Source organism: Oncorhynchus kisutch, linkage group LG30, assembly GCF_002021735.2.
Source record: "Oncorhynchus kisutch isolate 150728-3 linkage group LG30, Okis_V2, whole genome shotgun sequence".
In the NCBI taxonomy this organism is placed as follows: Eukaryota; Metazoa; Chordata; class Actinopteri; order Salmoniformes; family Salmonidae; genus Oncorhynchus; species Oncorhynchus kisutch.
In genome coordinates, this window is record NC_034203.2 from 33,268,578 (window position 1) to 33,291,365 (window position 22,788).

At 45.5% G+C, this 22,788-nt stretch overlaps 1 protein-coding gene across 1 annotated transcript in view; it reads right to left on the bottom strand.

The window, feature by feature from the left end:
* Positions 1–4,748: 4,748 nt before the first annotated feature.
* Positions 4,749–22,788, bottom strand: part of LOC109874995 (ephrin type-A receptor 4) — a 65,101-nt gene continuing 47,061 nt past the window's right edge. The window contains exons 5-16 of the mRNA XM_031810935.1: positions 20,523–20,647; positions 19,585–19,744; positions 19,330–19,441; positions 7,925–7,983; positions 7,683–7,796; positions 7,321–7,506; positions 7,126–7,187; positions 6,830–7,039; positions 6,469–6,645; positions 6,147–6,337; positions 5,883–6,041; positions 4,749–5,089 (exon numbers count right to left, since the gene is read on the bottom strand). Of these exons, the coding sequence (XP_031666795.1) occupies positions 4,960–5,089; positions 5,883–6,041; positions 6,147–6,337; positions 6,469–6,645; positions 6,830–7,039; positions 7,126–7,187; positions 7,321–7,506; positions 7,683–7,796; positions 7,925–7,983; positions 19,330–19,441; positions 19,585–19,744; positions 20,523–20,647 (1,685 nt within the window). The 3' untranslated portion in view covers positions 4,749–4,959. The remainder of the gene's footprint in view (positions 5,090–5,882; positions 6,042–6,146; positions 6,338–6,468; positions 6,646–6,829; positions 7,040–7,125; positions 7,188–7,320; positions 7,507–7,682; positions 7,797–7,924; positions 7,984–19,329; positions 19,442–19,584; positions 19,745–20,522; positions 20,648–22,788) is intronic.

Consider the following 22,788-nt stretch of genomic DNA (forward strand, 5'->3'; position numbering starts at 1 on the left):
CTCCTGTCCTCTTCCTCATCTCCTCTGCTCTCCCTCCTGTCCCCTCCTCTTCCCTCATCTCCTCTGCTCTCCCCTCCTCTTCCCTCCTGTCCTCTTCCCTCATCTCCTCTTCCTCCTGTCCTCTTCCCTCCTGTCCTCTTCCCTCATCTCCTCTTCCCTCCTGTCCTCTTCCCTCATCTCCTCTTCCCTCCTGTCCTCTTCCCTCCTGTCTTCTTCCCTCCTGTCCTCTTCCCTCATCTCCTCTGCTCTCCCCTCCTCTTCCCTCCTGTCCTCTTCCTTCCTGTCCTCTTCCCTCATCTCCTCTTTCCCTCCTGTCCTCCTCCCTACTGTCTTCTTCCCTCCTGTCCTCTTCCCTCATCTCCTCTTCCCTCCTGTCCTCTTCCCTCATCTCCTCTTCCCTCCTGTCCTCTTCCCTCATCTCCTCTGCTCTCCCCTCCTCTTCCCTCCTGTCCTCTTCCCTCCTGTCCTCTTCCCTCATCTCCTCTTCCCTCCTGTCCTCTTCCTCTCCCTCCTGTCCTCTTCCCTCCTGTCCTCTTCCCTCCTGTCTTCTTCCCTCATCTCCTCTTCCCTCCTGTCCCTCTTCCCTCATCTCATCTCCTCTGCTCTCCCCTCCTCTTCCCTCCTGTCTTCTTCCCTCCTGTCCTCTTCCCTCATCTCCTCTGCTCTCCCCTCCTCTTCCCTCCTGTCCTCTTCCCTCCTGTCCTCTTCCCTCATCTCCTCTTCCCTCCTGTCCTTTTCCCTACTGTCTTCTTCCCTCCTGTCCTCTTCCCTCATCTCCTCTTCCCTCCTGTCCTCTTCCCTCATCTCCTCTTCCCTCCTGTCCTCTTCCCTCATCTCCTCTGCTCTCCCCTCCTCTGCTCTCCTCTCCTCTTCCCTCCTGTCCTCTTTCCTCCTGTCCTCTTCCCTCATCTCCTCTGCTCTCCCCTCCTCTTCCCTCCTGTCCTCTTCCCTCATCTCCTCTGCTCTCCCCTCCTGTCCCCTCCTCTTCCCTCCTGTCCTCTTCCCTCATCTCCTCTGCTCTCCCCTCCTGTCCTCTCCTCTTCCCTCCTCTCCCCTCCTCTCCCCTCCTGTCCTCTTCCCTCATCTCCTCTGCTCTCCCCTCCTGTCCCCTCCTCTTCCCTCATCTCCTCTGCTCTCCCCTCCTCTTCCCTCATCTCCTCTGCTCTCCCCTCCTGTCCCCTCCTCTTCCCTCATCTCCTCTGCTCTCCCCTCCTCTTCCCTCATCTCCTCTGCTCTCCCTTCCTGTCCCCTCCTCTCCCCTCCTGTCCTCTTCCCTCATCTCCTCTGCTCTCCCCTCCTGTCCCCTCCTCTTCCCTCATCTCCTCTGCTCTCCCCTCCTCTTCCCTCATCTCCTCTGCTATCCCCTCCTGTCCTCTCCTCTTCCCTCATCTCCTCTTCTCTCCCCTCCTGTCCTCTCCTCTTCCCTTCATTTCTCTCCTCCTCCCATTTTCTCGTATCTCCTCGCATCTTCAATACATATATTAAGAAGTATTGGAGATTGAACCGGGATAAGAAATAATTTCATGGTGTGGATATAAGCTAATTTACACTTGGAGGACTGCCTGGCACTTCTCTCTACCAGTACCAGCGGACACACACACTTGCATGCACGTACACACACAAAGCACACACACACCAGGTTTACCGTGGGAATGCCTCTGGCATTGCATTGGTCAATGAGGTGATGCATTTAAATGGAAATATATTTAAACCCTGGCTGTGTGTGTGTGTGCATGCCTCTCTGTGCGTGTATCTCTAAACCCTGTCTCTCTCCTCCCAGTCACACATACATTAGGGTACGGTTGACTGGCTATTAAAGACACCCCACTGCCACTCCCCCATGTAAAACCAGGCGGGATTAGCCTGTTCTATTACCACACTAATCTAGTGACCAAAAGACCACAATGACACCCTACAGAGACAGAGAGACAGGGAGAGAGGAGAGAGAGGAGAGAGAGAGAATCATTTCTCTTAATATGGTTTCTTGCAGAGACAGACAGGCAGATTAGGAACTGGTGTCTAGCTTGGTGCTTGGGTATCCCTCAAACTATTAGAATGGTAGAGTGGGTGCGCCTGTATTCATATGACAAGGTGTGTTTTGTGTGAGAAAGCAGTGTGTCTAAGGCCGTTAACAGGATCAACTCTTCAAAAAGACAGTCACAGCATATCTCTGCCCCGCACCCCTAACCCACAGGGCAGCTGTGTGTCCGTGTGTGTGTCTGTGTCAGTCAGATCCCATGTAAAACCCTGGTGTAGAATGTCTGAGTATCCAAGGTGATTTGCCTGTTGTCTCCAGCTGGCAAGATTTTTATTTCATCCAAAATCAAATGAACAAATATCCCAGATTTGAATGTGAAATTGAGGTTTGGTTTGTGCAAGCAGTTGCTCAAGTGACACATATCCCTGAGTACACCATGTTCTGTACTGCTATGTATGTTTGTCCCCTGTCCTTTATCTATTCTGTCCATGTGTAGTTCTCTCCTGTTGTGTGTGTGTGTGTGTGTGTGTGTCTGTGTATGTGTGTCACAGTGTGTGTTTAGCAGATGGCACGCTCCACACCACTGAACGTTTTAACAGAACGCCTCCCAGCACCCTTCACTTGAATCCACCTGGCTTTGCTGCCGCTGGCCAGAACACACTAGTGAACACTCTTCACTTCGTTACATACACACAAACACACACTTCCCAGTCACACACACTCTGCCGCATCTGTGTCAAAAATAAGTTATGACAGAAGCAGACCATCTCAGTTTGGACATTTATTACAATGCAATATGTCAGTCAGTCATTTTCCATATTCCTATTTTACAATTTACAATCCAGATAATTAGAAGACTATAAATAGAATGAAATGCTTCATGTACCTGAATTCATTTTCAAGCAATTACATTTACAAAGACATAGAATACCTACAGTATATGCTAATCGTTGACTAGATAAAACCATTGTTAGTGTGTTCATCCTCAATAAAAAAGGCATTGAGAGCTTGGCACAATAAATTCTATCACATAACACTCTCCTCCATCTTCCTGTCTTTGCATATCCAAAACTGGTCCTCAAAGACAAGCACACGCACACGCACACACACACACACACACACACACACACACACACACACACACACACACACACACACACACACACACACACACACACACACACACACACACACACACAGCGTGATACTTCAGAACTATACCTCCTCAGCTTGTCCTTTAAGTTTCTGTTGACTTTCAGACATCCTTCAAATGTTTCAGATAGAGCCCAAAGCTCTACAACAGCACACGCACGCACGCACAAACACACACACACACACACACACACACACACACACACACACACACACACACACACACACACACACACACACACACACACACGCACACGCACACACGCACACACACACACAGCGTGATGCTTCAGAACTACACTTCCTCAGCTTGTCCTTCAGTGTTTCTGTTGACTTTCAGACATCCTTCAAATGTTTCAGATAGAGCCCAAAGCTCTACAACAGCTACAACATCTCTCCTCTACCAGCTGAAAATTTGACAACATTCTGTCACGGTTCAGATATGATAAACAGCACATTTGCACAATGACAATATATAGACTATCGTAGACATATGAAATGCCTTAGGCCATACTTGGTGGACATTCAACTCCTGGTTTATTCATTGAACTCTGCTTCACTATAGACTTACAAGTCCTTGTTGATGAATGGATGTAGCACTTATTAGTACTTGTCAACAAAGTTCAATGGATGGACTACTCCTTAGTGGGTATGGGAGTTGGAGTCCTTGTATTGTATTAGAGATTAATGAGTAGTGTGGTCCTGAAATGCATATGTGGCAAATTGGAGACATATATTCTGTTTGTGTAGTGGAGATCAAAAACAAAAGTTTATCTGAACAGAAAACATTGGCACCACTCGAAACTAGGGCTGGGCAATATATCAAATGCCTGTATCGCAAAATCAAGTGATCTTTTTTGATAACCTTCTTATATCCTCTTGTTCTCATGTTGTCTTTTTGGTCTCGTCTCCTTCGCTCCTTCTGTGCTGTGCGCACCTTTCCATTTACACCAGAGATCTGTATATAATGACGAGATGCTCATGTTTCTGCCCTAACAATGAGAGGCGATAACAATTCAGCTGTTCTGCCTTGTAAGCTAGCAAATAAATCCAATTTGGCAAAATTTGAAATATAAAGATTACTCACTAGGACGTGGACTGGTGCTTGAGAGATTGTTTATAATCTTCTGTGATGCCTTCTACAAGAAGTTAGTCATTATTAGTGAATGTGCATTATGCATGCTTCTGGTTATTACATTTGTAACAAAATTAGCATTTTCATAGACAGACTTGAAAGCCATATCAGTGATTATTGCAAAAAAAGAAGGTTAAACTATTTTTATAAAATAATACAATAATTTGTGAAATGTAGTGTATTTGACCTTTATACAACAACACTTATTTAGAGAAAACCTTTTAAAAATTGATATACGTGAAAAAAATGATCAAGCATTGATTTTAAGGCCATATCGCCCAGCCGAACTCTAAACAAACTACCGAAACGTTTCGCACATGACTTAAAAGTCAGAATGACTGTGACCAACATTGTCGTGTCATAAAGTCACCCAAAAAATAAAATAATGAAGAGCATTATTATTTTTTTACACAGACACGTATGTACAAAAAGTAAACAGAACAAGAGACGGAAAGTTCCGTTGGTTCCACTGAAACAAACAGCTTCTTCAGCCTCAGGTCAGTCCTCAGGCCATAGTTCAAAGGTTATATGGTTTATAAAAGTGCCTCTTTTCTCTCCTCCGTTCATATTTTCTGTTGTAGGGTTTGTTTGTTGACGTTATTCCTTATGAAAATCTCAATCTAAAGTGCATGGATGACGTAAATGGAATTCATTAAAACAAATGTCTGTTTCTGTTTTATATCCATTCACTGGCTCAGACGGGAACCATACTGTCCTGCATCTGTTCCTGTATTTGTTGCATGTGGGACAGCAATACCTGCTGCACACTGGCAAGGATCTGGTCCTGGTGTGATGGTGTGACGATTCCTATACTGGCCATGTCCCTGTAAACATAGTACAACACACAATTAGGCATGTTGGGAGTTGAAAAGAGCATGCTCACGGACACACAAAAAGAGAGAGAGACAAAAAGAGAAAGAGAATAGGAGAGACAGAGAGACTATTGAGAAAGGCTGCCGTAGGCACACCTGGCTCTCAAGAGAAGACAGGCTATGTGCACACTGCCCACAAAATGAGGTGGAAACTGAGCTGCACTTCCTAACCTCCTGTCAAATGTATGACCATATTAGACACATATTTCCCTCAGATTACACAGATCCACAAAGAATTCGAAAATAAACACAATTTTGATAAACTCCCATATCTACTGGGTGAAATACCACAGTGTGCCATCACAACAGCATGATTTGTGACCTGTTGCCACAAGAAAAGGGCAACCAGTGAAGAACAAACACCATTGTAAATACAACCAATATTTATGTGTATTTATTTTCCCTTTTGTACTTTAACCATTTTTACATCATTACAACACTGTATATATATACACAATATGACATTTGTACATTGTCACAACACTGAATATATACACAATATGACATTTGTACATTGTCACAACACTGTATATATACACAATATGACATGTGTAATGTCTTTATTCTTTTGGAACTTCTGTGAGTATAATGTTTACTGTTCATTTTTATTATTTATTTCACTTTTGTATATTATGTACTTCACTTGCTTTGGCAATGTTAACATATGTTTCCCATGCCAATAAAGCCCCTTGAATTGAGAGACAGGGAGAGAGACAGGTAACGAGAGAGAGAGAAACCGACTTACTGCTGTGTGAGGGTTAGCAGGCTGTCAGGACTGGTGTATCCAGCAGCAGTGAGGGTGTCTTTGTACATGTCCATCCCTATAGCCTGGAGCCAGTATTCTACTGACCACACCGACACAAACTCTGGACCTCCTACAGGCTCCAACAGAGTGGGAACAGGCCTGCACAGAGACAAAGAAAGAATGAGTTATAGTGAGTCCATGTTATGAAAAAACATTGAAAGGGCCTGCAATGAAAGACATGGTTTTGTGTGTGTGTGTGTGTACCTCTCCCCTCCTGTTCTCCTCAGTGTGGTGGTTGGGTTGCGGATGAGTTTATCCAGAATGTTGAGGATCTGCGTGAAACTGGGTCTGTGTATTCTGTCTCTCTGCCAGCAGTCTAACATCAGTTGGTGCAGACAAACTGGACAGTCCATAGGTGGGGGCAGACGGTAACCCTCATCTATCGCTTTTATCACCTAGAGAGAGGGGGAGAAAGGGATCAAGTGGGTAAGAAAGCATGTTTAACTAACTTTGTCTAACTGTTCAACTTAGTTTCTGTCTCACATTCAGGCGAATGTCCTGTTTTTGAGTTCTAACACACACTTACATCCTGGTTACTCATGTCCCAATATGGCCGTTCTCCATATGACATCACCTCCCACATGACCACGCCGTAGCTCCATGTGTCAGAGGCTGGAGTGAACTTCCTGTAGGCGATGGCCTCTGGAGCAGTCCATCTGATGGGGATCTTCCCCCCTGGAGAGTGGTACGTCCCAGTCACCTCCTGTAACACATGAAAGAGAATGAGAAAATTAGAAATCAGGATCCACAGGTGCTAAGGACCCACATTTAAAAGATGAGTGATCTAACAGTCATTGAAACCAAATCTTGCATAATAAATCATTACTCCAGACAAGTAATATGCATGTTTAGGTTCTATGTTCTTTCCTGTGTTTCTGTGTTCTTACCTGTGTGGTGTATGCTGCCTCAGACTCATCCTCCAGTACTCGTGACAGGCCGAAGTCAGACACCTTACACACCAGGTTGCTGTTGACCAAGATGTTGCGTGCGGCCAGGTCTCGGTGAACGTAGCTCATGTCAGACAGGTACTTCATGCCCGACACGATGCCCCGCAGCATACCCACCAGCTGGATCACTGTGAACTGACCGTCGTGTTTCTAATGGAGAAAGACAATATAGACATTAGAATAGAGTTTACAGTGTGAACACAGAGATACATACTCTCTCTCATTCTCCTTCTTACCCTGAGGAAGGTGTTGAGGGATCCATTCTCCATGTACTCTGTGATGATCATCACTGGTTTACCTGAACAGGAGACAAACAAACAGCGATTAAGCCAGGGTGGAGTTCCACAAAGATCCCTGCTTTTAATTTATAAATGAAGAAAGAACCTGTAAATCTCTGCTTAGATTGGTCAAAGTAGCTGTCAATCACTCACATCGTGTGACCACACCCTCCAGTCTGATGATGTTTGGGTGGTCGAACTGTCCCATGATGCTGGCCTCAGAGAGGAAGTCCCGCCTCTGTTTGTCAGCGTATCCTGCCTTCAGACTCTTTATGGCCACGTAGATCTCCCTCTTCCCCTGGAGCCGCAGACGGCCACTACACACCTCCCCAAACTCACCTACAACGCACATAGATAAACACAATATCAATAACTACACACCTCCCCAAACTCACCTACAACACACACACACACACACACACACACACACACACACACACACACACACACACACACACACACACACACACACACATTGATGATTTATTGTCCGTGTGTGTGTCAGACTCCCTTACCGATGCCAATTACTTTCTCTATGTGTATGTTGGAGGCGTCAATCTCTTTGGCAAACTCATGGACAGCCTGGTCCGGGTCCTCATAGGTGAAGGGGTCCACGTATATCCTCACACCTTCAGATGGAGAGGGAGAGGGAAGGAGGGGGGGAAGGGAGATGGTTTGAGAAAATAAATTGGATGGGATGGAGGGATGCCCACATGAGTATGTGCTCGGCCATGTTTGTTTGTGTGTGGGGTCTTACCTGGGTTTAAATGTTTCTCCTCCTCTAAGTCCTGCTTAGCTTTTCTGTATTGTCCCCTCCTGAAATAACAGAGGTAGAGAATGAAGTAGTGAAGGGAACAGAACACAGCTCGCTAACAGGTAGAAGGAGTACAGGGGGATGTAGGGAGAAAAGTGACTTAGGAAGAAGGAGAGGGGGATGGAGGGAGAATAGTGACTTAATGGGATGGAGGGAGAATAGTAATTTAGGAAGAAGGAGAGGGGGATGGAGGGAGGGAGAAAATGAGTTGTGTGTGCAGGTGTGTGTGCGCGTGTGACACCTTAGTCCTGAGAGCCACTCTCAGTATAAAGCAACCTCAAGGGAGAGGTTGTGTGTGTGTGTGTGGGGAGGCAAGGGGGAGTTGATACAGGGGCTGTGTTTTTGTGGACACTAATGATAAAATCAGGGACAAGGGGATTACCAGGTGAGCAATCAGGCCTTTAGGAAACACCGTCTCTTTTAGGACAAATCAAATCAAATGTTATTTGTCAGATGCGCCGAATACAACATCTGTAGACCTTACAGTGAAATTCTTACTTACAAGCCCTTAATCAACAATGCAGTTTTAAGAAGTGTTAAGAAACTATTTACTAAAATGAACTGAAGTAAAAAATAAAAAAATAAAAAAAACAAATAATTAAGGAGCAACAATAAAATAACTGTAGCGAGGCTATATACAGGGGATACCAGTACAGAGTCAATGTGGAGGCTATATACAGGGGATACCAGTACAGAGTCAATGTGGAGGCTATATACAGGGGGTACCGGTACAGAGTCAATATGGAGGCTATATACAGGGGATACCAGTACAGAGTCAATGTGGAGACTATATACAGGGGATACCAGTACAGAGTCAATGTGGAGGCTATATACAGGGGATACCAGTACAGAGTCAATGTGGAGGCTATATACAGGGGATACCAGTACAGAGTCAATGTGGAGGCTATATACAGGGGATACCAGTACAGAGTCAATGTGGAGGCTATATACAGGGGATACCAGTACAGAGTCAATGTGGAGGCTATATACAGGGGATACCAGTACAGAGTCAATGTGGAGGCTATATACAGGGGATACCAGTACAGAGTCAATGTGGAGGCTATATACAGGGGATACCAGTACAGAGTCAATGTGGAGGCTATATACAGGGGATACCAGTACAGAGTCAATGTGGAGGCTATATACAGGGGATACCAGTACAGAGTCAATGTGGAGGCTATATACAGGGGATACCAGTACAGAGTCAATGTGGAGGCTATATACAGGGGATACCAGTACAGAGTCAATGTGGAGGCTATATACAGGGGGTACCAGTACAGAGTCAATGTGGAGGCTATATACAGGGGGTACCAGTACAGAGTCAATGTGGAGGTTATATACAGGGGGATACCAGTACAGAGTCAATGTGGAGGCTATATACAGGGGATACCAGTACAGAGTCAATGTGGAGGCTATATACAGGGGATACCAGTACAGAGTCAATGTGGAGGTTATATACAGGGGATACCAGTACAGAGTCAATGTGGAGGTTATATACAGGGGATACCAGTACAGAGTCAATGTGGAGGTTATATACAGGGGATACCAGTACAGAGTCAATGTGGAGGTTATATACAGGGGATACCAGTACAGAGTCAATGTGGAGGCTATATACAGGGGATACCAGTACAGAGTCAATGTGGAGGCTATATACAGGGGATACCAGTACAGAGTCAATGTGGAGGCTATATACAGGGGATACCAGTACAGAGTCAATGTGGAGGCTATATACAGGGGATACCAGTACAGAGTCAATGTGGAGGCTATATACAGGGGATACCAGTACAGAGTCAATGTGGAGGCTATATACAGGGGATACCAGTACAGAGTCAACGTGGAGGCTATATACAGGGGATACCAGTACAGAGTCAATGTGGAGGCTATATACAGGGGATACCAGTACAGAGTCAATGTGGAGGCTATATACAGGGGATACCAGTACAGAGTCAATGTGGAGGCTATATACAGGGGATACCAGTACAGAGTCAATGTGGAGGCTATATACAGGGGATACCAGTACAGAGTCAATGTGGAGGCTATATACAGGGGATACCAGTACAGAGTCAATGTGGAGGCTATATACAGGGGATACCAGTACAGAGTCAATGTGGAGGCTATATACAGGGGATACCAGTACAGAGTCAATGTGGAGGCTATATACAGGGGATACCAGTACAGAGTCAATGTGGAGGCTATATACAGGGGATACCAGTACAGAGTCAATGTGGAGGCTATATACAGGGGATACCAGTACAGAGTCAATGTGGAGGCTATATACAGGGGATACCAGTACAGAGTCAATGTGGAGGCTATATACAGGGGATACCAGTACAGAGTCAATGTGGAGGCTATATACAGGGGATACCAGTACAGAGTCAATGTGGAGGCTATATACAGGGGATACCAGTACAGAGTCAATGTGGAGGCTATATACAGGGGATACCAGTACAGAGTCAATGTGGAGGCTATATACAGGGGATACCAGTACAGAGTCAATGTGGAGGCTATATACAGGGGATACCAGTACAGAGTCAATGTGGAGGCTATATACAGGGGATACCAGTACAGAGTCAATGTGGAGGCTATATACAGGGGATACCAGTACAGAGTCAATGTGGAGGCTATATACAGGGGATACCAGTACAGAGTCAATGTGGAGGCTATATACAGGGGATACCAGTACAGAGTCAATGTGGAGGCTATATACAGGGGATACCAGTACAGAGTCAATGTGGAGGCTATATACAGGGGATACCAGTACAGAGTCAATGTGGAGGCTATATACAGGGGATACCAGTACAGAGTCAATGTGGAGGCTATATACAGGGGATACCAGTACAGAGTCAATGTGGAGGCTATATACAGGGGATACCAGTACAGAGTCAATGTGGAGGCTATATACAGGGGATACCAGTACAGAGTCAATGTGGAGGCTATATACAGGGGATACCAGTACAGAGTCAATGTGGAGGCTATATACAGGGGATACCAGTACAGAGTCAATGTGGAGGCTATATACAGGGGATACCAGTACAGAGTCAATGTGGAGGCTATATACAGGGGATACCAGTACAGAGTCAATGTGGAGGCTATATACAGGGGATACCAGTACAGAGTCAATGTGGAGGCTATATACAGGGGATACCAGTACAGAGTCAATGTGGAGGCTATATACAGGGGATACCAGTACAGAGTCAATGTGGAGGCTATATACAGGGGATACCAGTACAGAGTCAATGTGGAGGCTATATACAGGGGATACCAGTACAGAGTCAATGTGGAGGCTATATACAGGGGATACCAGTACAGAGTCAATGTGGAGGTTATATACAGGGGATACCAGTACAGAGTCAATGTGGAGGCTATATACAGGGGATACCAGTACAGAGTCAATGTGGAGGCTATATACAGGGGATACCAGTACAGAGTCAATGTGGAGGCTATATACAGGGGATACCAGTACAGAGTCAATGTGGAGGCTATATACAGGGGATACCAGTACAGAGTCAATGTGGAGGCTATATACAGGGGATACCAGTACAGAGTCAATGTGGAGGCTATATACAGGGGATACCAGTACAGAGTCAATGTGGAGGCTATATACAGGGGATACCAGTACAGAGTCAATGTGGAGGCTATATACAGGGGATACCAGTACAGAGTCAATGTGGAGGCTATATACAGGGGATACCAGTACAGAGTCAATGTGGAGGCTATATACAGGGGATACCAGTACAGAGTCAATGTGGAGGCTATATACAGGGGATACCAGTACAGAGGCAATGTGGAGGCTATATACTGGGGATACCAGTACAGAGTCAATGTGGAGGCTATATACAGGGGATACCAGTACAGAGTCAATGTGGAGACTATATACAGGGGATACCAGTACAGAGTCAATGTGGAGGCTATATACAGGGGATACCAGTACAGAGTCAATGTGGAGGCTATATACAGGGGATACCAGTACAGAGTCAATGTGGAGGCTATATACAGGGGGTACCAGTACAGAGTCAATGTGGAGGCTATATACAGGGGGTACCAGTACAGAGTCAATGTGGAGGTTATATACAGGGGATACCAGTACAGAGTCAATGTGGAGGTTATATACAGGGGATACCAGTACAGAGTCAATGTGGAGGCTATATACAGGGGATACCAGTACAGAGTCAATGTGGAGGCTATATACAGGGGATACCAGTACAGAGTCAATGTGGAGGCTATATACAGGGGATACCAGTACAGAGTCAATGTGGAGGCTATATACAGGGGATACCAGTACAGAGTCAATGTGGAGGCTATATACAGGGGATACCAGTACAGAGTCAATGTGGAGGCTATATACAGGGGATACCAGTACAGAGTCCAATGTGGAGGCTATATACAGGGGATACCAGTACAGAGTCAATGTGGAGGCTATATACAGGGGATACCAGTACATAGTCAATGTGGAGGCTATATACAGGGGATACCAGTACAGAGTCAATGTGGAGGCTATATACAGGGGATACCAGTACAGAGTCAATGTGGAGGCTATATACAGGGGATACCAGTACAGAGTCAATGTGGAGGCTATATACAGGGGATACCAGTACAGAGTCAATGTGGAGGCTATATACAGGGGATACCAGTACAGAGTCAATGTGGAGGCTATATACAGGGGATACCAGTACAGAGTCAATGTGGAGGCTATATACAGGGGATACCAGTACAGAGTCAATGTGGAGGCTATATACAGGGGATACCAGTACAGAGTCAATGTGGAGGCTATATACAGGGGATACCAGTACAGAGTCAATGTGGAGGCTATATACAGGGGATACCAGTACAGAGTCAATGTGGAGGCTATATACAGGGGATACCAGTACAGAGTCAATGTGGAGGCTATATACAGGGGATACCAGTACAGAGTCAATGTGGAGGCTATATACAGGGGATACCAGTACAGAGTCAATGTGGAGGCTATATACAGGGGATACCAGTACAGAGTCAATGTGGAGGCTATATACAGGGGATACCAGTACAGAGTCAATGTGGAGGCTATATACAGGGGATACCAGTACAGAGTCAATGTGGAGGCTATATACAGGGGATACCAGTACATAGTCAATGTGGAGGCTATATACAGGGGATACCAGTACAGAGTCAATGTGGAGGCTATATACAGGGGATACCAGTACAGAGTCAATGTGGAGGCTATATACAGGGGATACCAGTACAGAGTCAATGTGGAGGCTATATACAGGGGATACCAGTACAGAGTCAATGTGGAGGCTATATACAGGGGATACCAGTACAGAGTCAATGTGGAGGCTATATACAGGGGATACCAGTACAGAGTCAATGTGGAGGCTATATACAGGGGATACCAGTACAGAGTCAATGTGGAGGCTATATACAGGGGATACCAGTACAGAGTCAATGTGGAGGCTATATACAGGGGATACCAGTACAGAGTCAATGTGGAGGCTATATACAGGGGATACCAGTACAGAGTCAATGTGGAGGCTATATACAGGGGATACCAGTACAGAGTCAATGTGGAGGCTATATACAGGGGATACCAGTACAGAGTCAATGTGGAGGCTATATACAGGGGATACCAGTACAGAGTCAATGTGGAGGTTATATACAGGGGATACCAGTACAGAGTCAATGTGGAGGCTATATACAGGGGATACCAGTACAGAGTCAATGTGGAGGCTATATACAGGGGATACCAGTACAGAGTCAATGTGGAGGCTATATACAGGGGATACCAGTACAGAGTCAATGTGGAGGTTATATACAGGGGATACCAGTACAGAGTCAATGTGGAGGTTATATACAGGGGATACCAGTACAGAGTCAATGTGGAGGCTATATACAGGGGATACCAGTACAGAGTCAATGTGGAGGCTATATACAGGGGATACCAGTACAGAGTCAATGTGGAGGCTATATACAGGGGATACCAGTACAGAGTCAATGTGGAGACTATATACAGGGGATACCAGTACAGAGTCAATGTGGAGGCTATATACAGGGGATACCAGTACAGAGTCAATGTGGAGGCTATATACAGGGGATACCAGTACAGAGTCAATGTGGAGGCTATATACAGGGGGTACCAGTACAGAGTCAATGTGGAGGCTATATACAGGGGGTACCAGTACAGAGTCAATGTGGAGGTTATATACAGGGGATACCAGTACAGAGTCAATGTGGAGGTTATATACAGGGGATACCAGTACAGAGTCAATGTGGAGGCTATATACAGGGGATACCAGTACAGAGTCAATGTGGAGGCTATATACAGGGGATACCAGTACAGAGTCAATGTGGAGGCTATATACAGGGGATACCAGTACAGAGTCAATGTGGAGGCTATATACAGGGGATACCAGTACAGAGTCAATGTGGAGGCTATATACAGGGGATACCAGTACAGAGTCAATGTGGAGGCTATATACAGGGGATACCAGTACAGAGTCAATGTGGAGGCTATATACAGGTGATACCAGTACAGAGTCAATGTGGAGGCTATATACAGGGGATACCAGTACAGAGTCAATGTGGAGGCTATTTACAGGGGATACCAGTACAGAGTCAATGTGGAGGCTATATACAGGTGATACCAGTACAGAGTCAATGTGGAGGCTATATACAGGGGATACCAGTACAGAGTCAATGTGGAGGCTATATACAGGGGATACCAGTACAGAGTCAGTGTGCGGGGGCACCGGTTAGTCGAGGTAATTGAGGTAATAGGTACACTACCATTCAAAAGTTTGGGGCCACTTAGAAATCTCCTTGTTTTTGAAAGAACAGCAAATGTTTTGTCCATTAAAATAACATCAAATTGATCAGAAATACAGTGTAGACATTGTTAATGTTGTAAATGACTTTTGTAGCTGGAAACGGCAGATTTTTTAAATGGAATATCTACATAGGCGTACAGAAGCCCATTATCAGCAACCATCACTCCTGTGTTCCAATGGCACGTTGTGTTAGCTAATCCAAGTTTATCATTTTAAAAGGCTAATTGATCATTAGAAAACACTTTTGCAATTATGTTAGCACAGCTGAAAACTGTTGTTCTGATTAAAGAAGCAATAAAACTGGCCTTCTTTAGACTAGTTGAATATCTGGAGCATCAGCATTTGTGGGTTCGATTACAGGCTCATAATGGCCAGAAAAAAAGACCTTTCTTCTGAAACTCATCAGTCTATTCTTGTTCTGAGAAATTAAGGCTATTCCATGTGAGAAACTGCCAAGAAACTGAAGATCTCGTACAACGCTGTGTACTACTCCCTTCACAGAACAGCACACACTGGCCCTAACCAGAATAGAAAGAGGAGTGGGAGGCACCGGTGCACAACTGAGCAAGAGGACAAGTACATCAGAGTATCTAGTTTGAGAAACAGACACCTCACAAGTACTCAACTGGCAGCTTCATTAAATAGAGACGGGTGCTTTGCAGGTACTATGTCAACAGTGAAGAGGCGACTCCGGGATGCTGGCCTTCCAATCAGAGTTGCAAAGAAAAAGCCATATCTCAGACCGGCCAATAAAAATAAAAGATTAAGATGGGCAAAAGAACAGACACTGGACAAAGGAAGATTGGAAAAAAGTGTTATGGACAGACAAATCTAAGTTTGAGGTATTCAGATCACAAAGCATGCTGGAGGCAATGTGATGGTCTGGGGGTGCTTTGGTGGTGGTAAAGTGGGAGATTTGTACAGGGTAAAAGGGATCTTGAAGAAGGAAGGCTATCACTCCATTTTGCAACGCCAAGCCATACCCTGTGGATGGCGCTTAATTGGAGGCAATTTCCTCCTACAACAGGACAATGACCCAAAGCACAGCTCCAAACTCTGCAAGAACTATTAGGGAAGAAGCAGTCAGCTGGTATTCTGTCTATAATGGCGTGGCCAACACAGTCACCGGATCTCAACCCTATTGAGCTGTTGTGGGAGCAGCTTCATCGTGTGGTACGTAAGAAGTGCCCATCAAGCCAAACCAGCTTGTGGGAGGTGCTTCAGGAAGCACAGGGTGAAATCTCTTCAGATTACCTCAACAAATTGACAACTAGAATGCCCAAGGCTGTAATTGCTGCAAATTAAGGATTATTTGACAAAAGCAAAGTTTGAAGGACACAATTATTATTTAAATTAAAAATAATTATTTATAACATTGTTCAATTACTTATATTTCCTATTCATTTTGTAACTCATTTCATGTATGTTTTCATGGAAAACGACATTTCGAAGTGACCCCAAACTTTTGAACGGTAGTGTACATGTAGGTAGAGGTAAAGTGACTATGCATGGATAATAAACAGAGAGTAGCAGCAGAGTAAAAATGGGGGTGGAGGTCAATGCAAATAGTCCGGGTAGCCATTTCATTAGCTGTTCAGGAGTCTTATGGCTTGGGGGTAGAAGCTGTTAAGAAGCCTTTTGAACCTAGACTTAGTACTCCTGTACCGCTTACCGTGCGGTAGCAGACAGAACAGTCTATGACTAGGGTGGCTGGAGTCGCTGGAAATGTCTTGTGCTCGACCCTCCAGAGGCCTTCCTCTGACACTGCCTGGTATAGAGGTCCTGGATGGCAGGAACCTTGGCCCCAGTGATGTACTGGGCCGAACACACTACCCTCTGTAGTTACTTACAGTCGTATGCCAGGTGGTGATGCAACCAGTGGATGGCAGGAACCTTGGCCCCAGTGATGTACTGGTGGTGATGCTCTTGATGGTGCAGCTGTATAACTTTTTAAGGATCTGAGGACCCATAACAAATCTTTCCAGTCTCCTGAGTGGGAATAGGTTGTGTCTTGCCCTCTTTATGACTGTCTTGGTGTTTGGACCATGAAAGTTTGTTGGTGATGTGGACACTAAGGAACTTGAAGCTCTCAACCTGCTCCACTACAGCTCCGTCGATGAGAATGTGGGAGTGTTCGGTCCTCCTTTTCCTGTAGTCCACAATCATCTCCTTTGTCTTGATCACATTGAGGGAGAGGTTGTTATTCTGCCAGGTCTCTGACCAGGTCTCTGACCTCCTCCTTATAGGCTGTCTCATCACTGTTGGTGATCAGACCTACCACTGTTGTGTTGTCGGTCAACTTAACAATGGTGTTGGTGTTGTGCTTGGCCATGCAGTCATGGGTAAACAGGGAGTACAGGAGGGTACTGAGCAAGCACCCGAGGGGCTCCCGTGCTGAGGATCAGCGTGGCAGAGGTGTTGTTGCCTACCCCTACTACCTGGGGGCGGCCCGTCAGGAAGTCTAGGATCCAGTTGCATAGGGAGGTGTTAAGTCCCAGGGTCCTTAGCTTAGTGGTGAGCTTTGAGGGCACTATGGTGTTGAACGCTGAGCTATAGTCAATTCTCACGTGGGTGTTCCTTTTGTCCAGGTGGGAAAGGGCAGTGTGGAGTGCCATATAGATTGCATCATCTGTGGATCTGTTGGGGTGGTATGCAAATTGTAGTGGGTCTAGGGTTTCAGGGATAATGGTGTTGATGTGAGACATGACCAGCCTTTCAAAGCACTTCATGGCTACAGACATGAGTGCTACGGGTTGGTAGTCATTTAGGAAGTTTCGTGTTCTTGGGCACAGGTACTATGGTGGTCTGCTTGAAACATGTTGGTATTATAGACTCGGTCAGAGACAGGTTGAAAATGTCAGTAAAGACACTTGCCAGTTGGTCAGTACACGTCCTGGTAATCTGTCTGGCCCTGCGGCCTTGTGAATGTTAACCTGGTTTACTCACATTGGCTACGGAGAGTCGCCCGGAACAGCTGATGCTCTCATGCATGCTTCAGTGTTGCTTGACTCGAAGAGAGCATAGAAGTTATTTAGCTCATCTGGTAGGCTCATGTCACTAGGCAACTCACGGCTGTGCTTCCCTTTGTAGTCTGTTAGAGTTTGCAAGCCCTGCCACATCCAAAAAGCATCAGAGCCGGTTGGTATGATTCAATCTTAGTCCTGTATTGATGGTTTGTCAGAGGGCATAGCGGGATTTCTTATAAGCGTCTGGGTTAGAGTCCCGCTCCTTGAAAGCGGTAGCTTTACCCTTTAGCTCAGTGCGGATGTTGCCTGTAATACATGGCTTCTGTTTGCGGTATGTACGTACGGTCACTGTGGGGACGATGTCATCGATGCACTTATTGATGAAGCCAGTGACTGATGTGATATACTCCTCAATGCCATTTGAAGAATCGTGGAACATATTCCAGCCTGTCCTAGTAAAACAGTCATGTAGCTTAGCATCCTCGACCACTCGACCACTATCCGACCACTTCCTTATTGAGCGACTCACTAGTACTTCCTGCTTTAGTTCGGGAGGATAGAGTTATGGTCAGATTTGCCAAATTGAGGGCGAGGGAGAGCTTTGTACGCGTCTCTGTGTGTGGAGTAAATGTGGTCTAGAGTTTTTTTACCCCCTGGTTGCACATTTAACATGCTGGTAGAAATGAGGTAAAAAATATATATATTCCATGCATTAAAGTCCCCGGCCACTATGAGCGCCGCCTCGATGAGCATTTTCTTGTTTGCTTATTGCCTTATACAGCTCGCTGAGTGCCGTCTTAGTGCCAGCATCGGTTGGTGGTGATAGACTGCTACAAAAAATATAGATGAGAACTCTTGGTAAATAGTGTGGTCTACAGCTTATCATGAGAAACTCTACCTCAGGTGAGCCAAACCTTGAGACTTCCTTAATATTAGATTTCGTGCACCAGCTGTTATTTACAAATAGACATAAACTGCCACCCCGTGTCTTACCGGATGCAGCTGTTCTATCTTCCTGATGGACCGAAAACCAAGCTAGCTGTATGTTATCCATGTCATCGTTCAGCCACGACTCGGTGAAACACAAGATATTACAGTGTTTAATGTCCCATTGGTAGGATAATCTTGATCGGGGCTCATCCATTTTGTTACCCAATGATTGCACGTTGGCTAATAGGACTGATGGTAGAGGAGGATTACTCACTAGCCGTACTTACACCCCGACCTTCGTCACCGATATCTCTGTCTCTTCTTCATGCGAATGACGGGGATTTGGGCCTTGCGGGTGTGAAGTAAATCCTTTGTGTCCGACTCATTAAACAAAAACATATTCGTCCGTATGAGGTGGGTAATCGCTGTCCTGATATCCAGAAGCTCTTTTCGGTCATAAGAGACGGTGGCAGAAACATGATGTACAAAATAAGTCACAAAAAACCCCACACACAATAGCACAATTGGTTAGGAGCCCGTAACATGGCAGCCATATCCTCCTGGTGCCATCATACACACGGTCTCCTTTTGGACATACTGCCTCCTTTAGGACACACTATGTATGTTTCCCTGCGGCTGTGTGTGTGTGTACCTGTGGCTGATGATGAACACTGTGGTAGAGATGAGCAGTAGAACCACACCCCCACTGATTGACAGTAGGAGAAGGGTGGAGTTAGCGGCATTACCAATCAGAGGCAAGGGATCTGACAGAGGGAGGAGACAACAGGTCACAAACCAGGACATTTTCATTCAAAAACAGGTACATATTTTATCAATATCCCTAGCTCTATAAAAATAGACAAATAGAATATCATATAATATGAAATAATAGAACATAGTGTTGTACCTGAGTTGGTGGAAAACTCAAAGGGGGCGCTGAACTCTCCGTATCCGGCGGCCGTGCGAGCTCGCACTTGAAATACGTACACAGTGAGTGGGTTTAGCCCAGTGATATCAGCACTACGGGATGCCGTCTTCATAATGCGGTAGGACCTCTCCTTCTGATTCTGATTGGATAGGAGGAAAAGAGGTGAGGGACGTGTCAATGTCCACTATATGAAGCGTTCCTATATACAATACATCATACTAAAATACAACCCATTATAATTGGCAAGCAAAAAGAAAATGGGTAAAAGATGTGAACATGATTCTAAAATGTAACTTGAAGTTGCAGAACAATGTTTTATGTGGGTCTGGAGGGAAATCCCTCTCCCTATGTCCTACAATCACAAAACCATTCAAGCAAGGAAACACACAAAAACATTGCCACACAGTCACAAATCCCTCCCACAGCTTGCCCATCTCTTCTCTACATTGCCTCAAACTCTCTCTTTTTCTCTCCCAACATATTTTATCTCGTATTCTCTCCCTCCATTTCTGCAGGTTAGCGTTTTGTGTAATTTATCTTGTTCTGGAGGCAGCTCTGCAGTGGTCACTAGCTAACATTTTAACCCTAACCACATTGCTGACCCTAAAGCCTAACCCTAAACTGAAATTAAGAACAAAAAATATATTTTTGTTTTCATGAATTTTTACACCCAGTTCTGCCTCCAGGACAAGACTCATGACAATACATTTCAACCTGCTACATTTCTCCCTCTATCTTTTTCTGTGTCAAACACAAGGAAAGCTTTGAAGATAGTTTATTGATTCTTTTATAGGTCTATTGATAACAGTTGAAGCAGTTGAAAATGTATACACTCACAGATACACATAACACAGAGTTACAATAGGTTTCCATAGGATATCTGATTTCTGAACCGCGGTTCCCACGAGACACCTTACCTTCTCGTAGTACTTGACCTCGTACTCAAGGATGACCCCGTTGGGCCGGGCGGGCTGTTGCCATGCCAACGACACATCGTGCCTGGTGACATCACTGGCCTGGATGGATGTGACTGGGGAGGGAGCTGTGAGTGAGAGTGAGAGAGGAGAGAAAGAGGGGTACACAAGTTGAAGAATGAACACTTCTTAACAACCGCCTGCTTAACCCGGAATCCAGCCGCACCAATGTGTCGGAGGAAACACTGTTCAACCGCCTGCAGGCACCGAGCCCTCCACAAGGAGTCGCTAGAGCGCGATGAGCCAAGTAAAGCCCCCCTCCCTGACCAAACCCGGACAATGCTGGGCCAATTATGTGCCGCCCTATGGGACTCCTGATCACGGCCGGTTGTGATGCAGCCTGGGATCAAACCTAGGTCTGTAGCGAAGCCTCTAGCACTGCGATGTAGTGCCTTAGACCGCTGCATCACTCGGAAGGCCCATGGCTTCTACATTCTATTGAACGGTCTTGAATTAATGCATAACAAATGCATAGAAAAATGCTTCAAGCTACAGGCTTGACAGGAAAGAACCGCATCACTTAATGTTGGATGGCAATCACAATGACCCAATTCACCACAGCGGAGTCCTGGATGACATGGCACCTTTGTCTAGGAAACAGGTTGCGGCCTGTCTCACCTCTTTTCATCCTGTCTTTCTATCACTATCATTGTCTGTCCCCTCCCTTTCTATCCCTCTAATATAGTCTCCCCCCCATGTCCCAGTATTATTGTGGTAATCACTCTGGCAAACTGACCTTCAGGAGAAGAGAGTTATGTCACTGGTCTATGTGACTCTCTGGATTTATGATACTGACTCACTTGATCCCAAGATGGCGTAGCAGTAAGTCGTCCTGTCGTGTCGTGTCCCTGTATATATCGTTTATTTTTCGTTTTTTACATATTTTTCTCCGCATATCTCTTTAAAAACATTTTGCTAAACCTAAGCTTCCAAATACTCTCCTGCAACCCGCCTCACCCAATGTAGCTATTTTTCCTAAAGTATTTATATTTACTTCGGAACCCCTCAACTGAAGCTAGCCAGCTAACCTCCAGCTATGCTAACCTTTAGTCTTCAGCTAACCGGTCATCAGCTAACCTTTAGTTCGGAAAGCTCTCGCCAGTTCGAACAACGCGACTCTAACCAGAGCATAACGGACCTATTTATTTTTCATCCCTGGATTCATCCCCGGATTCCCACCGCAAACGGAACATTTTTCAGCTGGATTTTTCAGCTGGATCTTCACAACTAGCTATCTAGCTAAACCGCAACCCCTGATGATTACTCCTGGCTAGCGTTTCCACCCACCTAGCTTGAAGCTAGTCCGGCCTGCGCACCTGTGCTACCACCGTAGCATACTCCTGAGCTACAATACCCGGGCCCACGACCGGTCTATCGTTGTCACCGCATGAAGAGGAATAAACAGACTCACCCCATCGCGACGTCCCCCAAAGGCTAACTCTCTAGCCCTCGCTATCTCCCTGCTTGCTAATTCGGCCTGCTAACTGCTAGCTTGTCCAGCTCCGGTCCGCTAACTGCTACCTTGTCTAGCCCGGGCCTACAAACTGTTAGCTTGTTAGCACAGGCCTGCTAACCGCCTGAATCGCCGCGTCCCAAACGCTCACTGGACCCATATTTACTTTCTATCTCTTTTGACTTTTAATTTGTTCATACCTTCCGGAAACCTGCCTCACCCAATGTGATACGGAATCGCTATTATTTTTATTTTTTTAGAACACACTCAAGAACCTCCAGAAGCTAACCAGCTAACTAGCTACAAGCTATTTAGTCATTGTTAGTTTTTTTTAACCTGGATAACACTCGCCAGTCCAGATTCCCTGCCCCATCCACCGCTGCCCCCTGGACACTGATCTCTTGGCTACATAGCTGATGCACGCTGGACTGTCCATTAATCACGGTACTCCATTCTGCTTGTTTGTTTTATCTGTTGGCCCCGTTGCCTAGTCTACGCCATTTTACCTGCTGTTGTTGTGCTAGCTGATTAGCTGTTGTCTCACCTACTGTTTTAGCTAGCTTTCCCAATTCAACACCTGTGATTACTGTATGCCTCGCTGTATGTCTCTCTCAAATGTCAATATGCCTTGTATACTGTTGTTCAGATTAGTTATCATTGTTTTAGTTCACAATGGAGCCCCTAGTTCCACTCTTCATACCCCTGATAACTTCTTTGTCCCACCTCCCACACATGCGGTGACCTCACCCATTACTA